Source organism: Carettochelys insculpta, chromosome 21 (genome assembly GCF_033958435.1).
Source record: "Carettochelys insculpta isolate YL-2023 chromosome 21, ASM3395843v1, whole genome shotgun sequence".
Classification (NCBI taxonomy): Eukaryota; Metazoa; Chordata; order Testudines; family Carettochelyidae; genus Carettochelys; species Carettochelys insculpta.
The window spans coordinates 2,044,827-2,053,479 of NC_134157.1; the positions used below are offsets into that span (position 1 = coordinate 2,044,827).

An 8,653-nucleotide genomic window follows, 5' to 3' on the forward strand; every position below is an offset into this window, starting at 1 on the left:
TGCAGAGCACAGCGGGGGCGGGGGAGCAGAGCCGGGCGCTGGTGCGGGCCCAGCCTCGGGCCCCGTAGTGAGAGCAAAAGGCTGCCCGCCGGAGCGTGTCGCCGCCGCTGTACTGCGCATGCTCAATCGAAATGCGCATGCTCAGTAAGCGCGGCTGTAACTGCTGCCCTTACTCTTGCCCTTTCTGGGCTTCAGACCTTGCAGCGCTGTCCGCCCGCGTGACACACTGTTCCCGGGGCGGGGCGCGCCCGGGGGGAGAAACCAACCAAACAAACTGGGGGCCAGTCCGCGGCAGGGTGCGGCCGAGCAGGGGCTGGAGGGGAGAAATCAGTGGCGGGGGGACGGGAACTGAGGGGAGACGCTGGGGGCGTTGCAGTTCCCCCCAGCCCACAAAGAGCTCAGAGGGGTAGCAGCCCCCCAGGGGTGTGAGCCCCCCCGCTCGGTGTGCACAGCCCGGGTGGGGGCGGGGCAAGGGAGTATGTCCCTTGTGCGCTCTACACCGCTCCGGGCTGTGCAGCTGCCTGTTGGCTCTTAAAGCCACAGCTGCACTAAAGCCTTTTCCCTCCGGCCAGCCCCCGCCTCCCTCTGCTTCGGGAGCCCCTCTCCCCCTGCCAGCCCCCGCCACCGGGAGCTGCCCACAACAATCTGTTAGCAGCTCTCCTTGGCTGAGCCCTCCCCGGGGTTCCCTGCACCGCGCTCCCCACCTTGGAACCCCTTCTCCGGGAGTTCTGCTCCTGAGCAAATGACCACACACCACGCAGGCCTTGGCCGACAGCCGGGTGGCTGTGCGCACACGTGGGAGAGCTCAGGGCCTTAGGTGAATTCTTTGTTCCCATGCGCCCGGTCTGTTGGCCGGGCCAAATGTTAATTTTATTAGTCGTATTATTTTGTAGCCAAACCCGCCTCTAGCCCAGGAGTTAGAATGAGCACGGCCGGAGTGCGGGGGGTCAGCTTGCGGGGGGGGGGGGGGGGGGGGCAGAAAAGAGAAGCCTTAGAGGGGGACATGATAAGGGTTTTCAAGTACCTAATGGTTACAATGAAGAGGGAGAAAAATTGTTCTGCTTGGCCTCTGAGGACAGGACAAGGAGCAATGGGTGTAAACTGCAGCAAGGGAGGTTTAGGTTGGACAAGAGGAAAAACTTCCTAACTGTCAGGGTGGTTAAACACTGGAATAAATTGCCTAGGGAGGTTGTGGAATCTCCATCACTGGAGATATTTAAGAACAGGTTAGATAGACACCTGTTGGGGATGGTCTCGATGGTGATTGTTCCTGCCAAGAGGGCAGAGAAGTGGACTCGATGACCTCTTGAGTTCCCTTTCAGTGGTTTGAGAACGGGCCTGCTAAACCCAGGGTTGTGAGTTTAGTCCTTGAGGAGGCCATTTAGGGAGCTGGGGCAAGCAGGTTAAAATAAAGTCCATCACTGATGGTGCTAGGTCCTGCTGTGAGTGTGGGGGCTGGACTCAATGACCTCTAAAGGTCCCTTCTGGTTCTATGAGATAGATAGATATGATTCTAAATTTAAATATGTCCATCACACCACATGCACCACCACTGCAAACACATGGTGTCATCTGGCAGCAGCTGTGGGCGCTACGCCAGTGAGCTGCACAGCACCTGAAACTCTCCTGGGCACCGACCCCAGTGCCCAGCTTTTAGGGAGTTTAAAGGTGATGGGTAAGATCTGGAAAAGCAAAGCGATTAGCTTAGGAACAAAGCTGAGCATCTTGAAACCGTGTATTCAGCAGCATGTTGTAGGGATGTGAGACATGGGTGATAAGGAAAGAGTCAAAGAGAAGGGTATTGGCATTTGAGAGGCCTTGTTATAGAAAGATCCTGAGAATAGGATGGATGCAGAAGGTCACCAGTGAGGAATTATATAGGAAGGTACAGCTGTGATGGAGTAGGGGGAGTGCCTGTGTGAGTCAGGCTGGATGTCTGAGGCAAGCAGCAGCTCCCAGTGGCTAAGGATGACCCTGGGGCTACAACTGGCAGGTAACACCTCTGCCTGAACAAAGAGCAGGGAGGAGCTGAGAGGGGTTTGAATCGGGGTTGGCAGTTAGAGGCTAGGAAAAGGGAGAGCTGGAAGGCAGCCAGCCTGAGAAGGGGGAAGCTACACCCCAGAGGGGCACCCCTCGGGGTCTTCTCCCCAGGACAGGTTGGAAGGACTGTCTCTGGCTGCTATGCTGTTGCTTCTGTGAGAAACTGGACATCTGTTGCCTAATAAACCTGCTGTTGTACCTGCTGAGTGAGAGTCTCTCCTGCCAGCGGACGGGGTGCAGTGCAGGGGGACCCCTGAACCCCATCACAACAGCTGAAAGAGAACCTACTGCAGAAGGTTGTACAACACAAGATACAGCTATTCAGGCATATTTGTAGAATGAATGACCAATGAAAAATCAAGACCCTGGTATCTGGTGTGATGGATGGTTGAATAGGAGAGGCAGACCCCACAGAGAATGGGTGGATGAAATAGTAGATTGGTGCGGAGCTAGTCTACAGAAACTAAGCCACTCTGCACTGGACAGAGAAAGTGGAAGGAAATAGTGAGAGAGGCATCAGACACCAATGGGCGCTGAGCGCATGGTGATTGTTGATGATGAAGATGATGAAGGCAATGGATGTGAACATTCATCTTCAAGAACTTGCCAATTTGACTCCAGCCTGAAGACAACAATGGAGAAGGGTGGATAGGAGACAGGTCCAGGTTAAACTGTTGCCTGGACAACAGAAAATTGCCATGTAAAGAAGTGATTTATTGTGGTCACAGGAGATCAGCAGAAGGCAGAGAGGAGCACATTATATTAGTACTTGGTTCAGGATGAGGAAAGTTGCTCCTCAACAAACATTTCTTACATTGGAGAGGGTTCCCTGAGCAACTGCTGTCCGACACATCATTACGGCAGCTAATTTGCTTTTCCATATGCGTGAAGTTCTTGGCTGACTGCGTTCTGTCCCAATACACGTTCTTTTCCGCTTATTCACAGCTCTGTGCTCTTCCCTTTCCTGTGCGGTGGTACTGTCATCTCACTTGCTAACAGTGATGAAGGTGATTACATTCTGTCCTTGGATGTCATACACCTTTATTTCCAAAGGCATAAATACTTCCAAATCATGCCAATAGTCTTTAGTTTTCTTATGTCTATCTTACGATTGGACTATGATTTCAGCATTCTTGATTAGCCCCAGCAGTTTCCTACCTTTTCCAGACAGGGGCCCATTTTGACAATTCAGGAGGACTTGGTGACCGCCAGCAATTCAAAAACAGGAGTGGGGTGCAGGGTTGTAGTGCTGTAACAAGCCAATCTTGCACCTGAGGCAAGACTATAAAATTGTCCCCCCTCGTATTTATCTCTGAATAGTGATTATTTAGTAGAAAAAGGGAAAATACATAAGTAACAATAACAACAAGAATACACCACTTATTCTGGCCGGGGGGGGGCTGTGCCTGGTTACCCCCAGGCTTGCTGGCAGGGGAGGTGGCTGGGCAGGTGGTATGTGGTGCACCCCCATCTCTCCTGCCTCAACTGGGAGTGTGCCCCTAGCAGATGCTTGCAGAGGGCGGTAGTGGGCCTGCAAAGGAGACGGGGATGGGCAGGAGGTGGGTGGGTGAGTTGGCAGCACTGGGTGCAGAGCCAAGGTAGTAATGTGGGAGGCGGTGTGGTGTGTAGGGCCAAGGGTGTGTGTGTGTGTGTGTGTGTGTGTGGAGGTGCTGACAGTGTGGTGTGAAAGGAGTGTGTATGTGTGCTGGTGCTGTGCCTGTAGATGCCGGAGGGTGTGGATGGGTGGTGCGGCTCCCAGAGCAGGTGTGTGGAAGTGCTGCTTGCCCTGTCTGGGGGGGCACAGTGGGCAAAGGGGGTGCTGCACAGGGGATGGTCTCCAGGACCCAAGAGAGGGTGTCAGGGAGTCAAACCTATGAGGTGACCCCCCAGCCTCAGAACCGGCTCCCCCAGTGACGCAGCGAGGCCCCGTGTGGACCGGCGCAGCAGCTCACTCGGCAAGGCAGCAGCGCCGGGCCTGCTGGCAGGAGAGCCCCACACCGCAGCTGACTCTCACAGGGGAGGCTCCTCTGGCAACACCCCAGCATGGCCGCCCGGGGGCCAGGAGTGTCCTCCGGCCACCGCCACCTGCTGCCCAGGGAGCACAGCTCCCAGGGTCGGGACCGGGGCAGGCGGGTACATGGGCAGCGGCGCCCCGGAGAGAGCTGCTGGGCTCCTGGCCCTGCCTGGCCACTGGCAGCGTGACAGGAAACACCCAAGGCAGGGCCAGGGCCGGGGCCACCGGGCTCAGCTGGGCACGCTCTGCAGCCGAGCGGCCACCCCCGGGAGAACATAAGAACCGGGTCAGACCAAAGGTCCATCCAGCCCAGCGGCCTGTCCGCCGACAGTGGCCAGCGCCGGGAGGGGCGCGCCCAAGACAATGATCAAGCGATTTGCCTCCTGCCATCCATGTCCCGCCTCTGAGAAGCGGCTCGGGGCCAGGGAGGAGGAGCCGGGGTCGTCCGGCTGCCCCTGAGCGCCGCTTCCAGCGAACTCTGCGCCCGCAGGCGCCTTCCCCAAGCGCCCTGCGCGCGCACCGCCCGGCTGCCCGGGCTGCGAGCTCCCGGGGGCGGGATCCTGCCCGCCCCCCCGCAGGGCGACACCGCGCAGAGGCCGTGGGCGGAGCAGGAGTTGGGGCTGCGGAGGCCTTAGGGACCTGGCCCGGCCCCGCCCCGCCCCGCCCCGCCCCGCGGGAGGCGCACGCGGGCGCCTTGCACACCTGCTTGCACACGAGCGTGCACGCCCCGCCCCCGCCCCCGCCCCGCCGGGCACGTGGAAACCCGCAGCCCCGCCCCGCCCCGCCGGGAGGAGCCGAGGGCAGCCGCCCGGTAGATGGTGCTGTGAGCCGGGTCGCGCTCCCGTTCCCGCTCCCGGCCATGGTGAACCTGGGGCTGTCCCGAGTGGACGATGCGGTGGCCGCCAAGCACCCGGTTGGTGGCGGGGTCCGCCCGCGGTCGCTGTTCCGCCGCCGGGGGCTGGTGCCCGGGGAGCCTCGGGCCGGGCCGGGCCGGGCCTAGCAGCGTCCGCTGCCGGCGCTTAGCGGGGCCGGGCCGGGCCGGGCCGGGTGGGAGGGAGGCGCCGGGGTGCCCGAGCCGCCCGCTGGTGGCGCCCTGGGGTGGCCGGAGCCGGGGAGGGGCAGGTCGCGGCGCAGCCCGGGGGCCGCCCACGAGCCTCTCCTTGTGCCCTTGCAGGGGCTGCAGGAATACGCGGCGTGCCAGTCCCGCGCCTTCGTCAAGGGCCTGGGGGCCTTTGTCACAGGTAGGGCGCAGCGGCGGGCGAGGCCGGGCGGGGGTGTGGGGCGCTGGCCGCCGGGCGCTGCCCGTTTGCATTGGCCCCCGCAGCCGCTCCCGGGGACGATGAGGGCGAACTGGAGAAGGGCCGGAGGAGAGTTCCAAGGGCGGGGGGCCGGGGCCCGCCAGGGGAGGCGGAACGAGCTGGGCTGGGTTTTAAACCGAGAAGAGAGACAAAGGGGGCATCACCCCAGGCTGCCAGCCCGCAAGGGCTCTTCCCAGGAGCCCCTCACCCCCCGCACAGGAGCCATGGGCTCAGCCTGCAGCAAGGGAGGGGTGCGTGGTCCCTTAGGAGACGCTGCCCAGCTGGGCGGGGGAGGCTCCAGTGTAGCTGCGATTGCAGGAGCAGGTTAGCAATGGTCTGGCTAGTCCTTTCTGGACGCTGCTCGGCCCCTGCGTGGGATAAACGTAGACACAAACCTCAGCGGAGGACGCTCTGCGGGGCAGCCTTGAGCCTCTCCTGAGCGGCTGCACGAGTGCCCGGTTTGCAGGGAACACAGCAGGTTAGGCACCCACCTAGCAGGGGCAGATAACCTGTATTGGCTCGGTGGCCACTGGCCCCCCAAAATCAGTTGGGGGCCACACACGTGAGCAACAAAAACCCCATCACTGACCTGCCCTCTAACTGGGATGCAGAAAAAGACACTCCCCTCTCTCCACTCAAGCTCCAGCCCCCTAGGTTGGGCTTGGTGGGGCACTAAGACCTGTAGATTTTGTGGGGATCCCCTAGGATCTGAGGGGCTAAAATGAGGGGTTCAGTGTTTGGGAGGGAACTGTCAAGGAGTGGGGCGGGGGAGTCGGGTCTGGGCAGGAGAGAAGGTGCAGGAGCAGGGTCTGGGTAGGGTGCAGAAGTGGACTGGGGCAGCCGGAGGTGGGCTATGGATGGGGTGGGGTCTGGGCAGAGGGAAGGTGCAGGAGTGGAGTCGGGGGTGGGGGAGGTGCGCTCCCTATCCCTGCCACTCCCTGCCCGTCAGTGTCATTGCCACCTGCCTGGTGGATTGCGGTGGGGCCCCTGGGTCCTGGCATCTGAACGCAGAGGGCGACGCAGCCCTGCCTGAGGAGCATGCAGGCTGTGGCAGGAGGGCAGCTGCACCCACACTCACGTGGCTCTCCCATTAACAGGCATCGGCACAGCTTTCCTTCTGCAGAAGCTGATCAACAAGAAGCTGCCCTATGCCCTGCAGTGGAATGTGCTGCTGTCTCTAGGTCAGTGCACCCCATTGGCAGGGCAAGATGCAGCAGCAGCCCCATCATGGGGACCCACTGAGTAGCCCAGTCACCTGGGGTTTGCATACAGGTCACAAGCACCTGGAATGGGCCCTGGCTTACAGAGAAGGACCTCCCACCTGGGGAGAGACCCCATCAACGCCTGTGCTCTCCTGAGCTCCCTGCTTCCCTTTGAAGTGCTCCGTCTGACTCAAGCCTGCTGTGCTCTCAGCCCCACCAGTTTGCAGGGGCTGGAAGCGAGCTCCGAATCCTGCCAGCCCTTTTTACACAGCCCCGGCTCTCTGCAGAGAGGAGGACCTCCCTGCTGGGGGCCTCTGCTTCCAGTGGGGCTTGGAAACACTCCGGCCTCTTGGTGCATTTAGTTGCAGGTTCAGTCAGCAGCTATGCAGTGACCAGGACAGAGACCCAGAAGTGCTCCAACCTCTGGATCTACCTAGAGACAGGGCAGGCTCCGCAGGGAGCCACCAAAGGTGAGAGGCATTCACAGCCCAGGCAGCCAGCAGCGGCTGTGCTTGTCAGTTCTTGTGGCTGGTTTCGGAAGGACCCTTCCTTGGCTCCCATACCATCGTATGCTTTGTCGTTTGACTAGCCGGGCTGGCAAAAATCCCTCTATCGCTCCCCTGCACCGCGGAAGCCCAGGCTGGAATTTCAGACCTGCCGCTGAAGAAGCCAGGCCCCCTGGGCAGCAGTGATCTCAAGAGAGCCATCCTGGAGGCAGCCTTACAGACGCACCTAGTGCAGCACAGTGGCTCCCTGTATTTGCCACGCTTTTGCTGCCGCCAGGGGTGTCTGAGCAGGTCCTCATCCACATCAGCGGCTGTCTGGCTGTCTCTTGGAGCAGGGTGGGGCGTTGGCTCTGAGCTCAGGTTCATTCCTAGCTCCTCTCCTGTTGAGCCCCAGGAGCTGTGCGAAAGGCTCGTAGTTCCCCGGGAAGGGTGGGAAATGGGACGGAACGGACGGAACCTCCCCCACACATTAGTGTCTGTGGGTCAGGCTGGCCTTGGCTCACTTGTAAGCTGGACACACAGGAGAACCCCCTCCCCCAAAGCAGGCACCTATCTCTTCCCTTGGATGGAGTGCGGGTGTCTGACTGGGACGCAAGCATTGGGTTTGCTGCCTGACAGCATCACCTCACGGCCACGCAGCACAGCTCGGGGTGGGGGGGGGGAGGGGGAGGGTGTTCTTAGCAGTGGTCCTGGCCGGTCTCCCTTCTAAATATAGAAAACCCTCGAGATACGCGCAACCAAGTCGTGCATGTCTCAGGTTAACGCGACTGCTGCCCCTGAGAGTCAGGCTGGTGTCTCTGATGGGAGCGTTTTCCCGGTTCCAGGAGTGGTGGGGAGCTGGGAACCAGGCTGCAGCCTGACTCCTTGCTCCCCTCTGCTTGCAAAGCCAGGAAATTGACCAGGGAAGCAGCTTTGGTCAGTTTCCCTGCTCCCAGGAGTGGAGAGAAGCTGGGAGCCAGGCTGCCACTGGTTCCCAGCTCCCCTCCACTATAGCCAGGAAATTAACCAAGTCTGCTGCCTTGCTCAGTTTCCCAGCTCTGCAAGCGGAGGGGAGACAGGAGCTAGGCTGCTCCCTGATTCCCAGCTCCCCTCCACTTGTGACATCTGGGAAGCTGAATATGAGCTGGTCAGTTTCCCAGGTCCCCTAAGCAGCAGGCAACTAAGTGCAGCTGCCCCCTGGTTCCCAGATGCCACCACTCCTGCAAGCCCAAGGTCCTCATCCACATCAGTGGCTATCTGGCTGTCTCTTGGAGCGGGGTGGGGGGATTGCTTGGATGAAATGACTTGCGTGAAAATTTGAGTTACGTGGGGGTGCAGGAACGCAAACCGTGCGTAACTCGAGGGTTTACGGTCACTATCTCTCACCTGTTGCAGAAAATCCCGACAGTGTGGAGCCCCCCATGGGCGCAGGCACAAGGATGAGGAGAAACCAATACGGAGACATCGTAGAATAGCTCTGTTCCAGCTCCTGCACCGCAGGGCGAGAGCTGCAGTGTGGCAGCTGGGGAGCGAGGAATGTCCTCTCCCCTGCCCAGCCATGAGACTGGGCCCAAGCGCATGGCTGGATCCAGGGTGGGGTGCACAGAGTTCCCA

The 8,653-nt window shown here is 60.3% G+C and overlaps 1 protein-coding gene across 1 annotated transcript; it reads left to right on the forward strand.

The window, feature by feature from the left end:
- Window positions 1–4,814: 4,814 nt before the first annotated feature.
- TMEM141 (transmembrane protein 141) lies at window positions 4,815–8,653 on the forward strand. Its single transcript, XM_075015270.1, has 5 exons — window positions 4,815–4,967; window positions 5,229–5,295; window positions 6,450–6,533; window positions 6,917–7,024; window positions 8,435–8,653. The coding sequence occupies exons 1-5, from the start codon at window positions 4,914–4,916 to the stop codon at window positions 8,512–8,514; spliced, it is 393 nt and encodes a 130-aa protein (XP_074871371.1). The 5' UTR covers window positions 4,815–4,913; the 3' UTR covers window positions 8,515–8,653.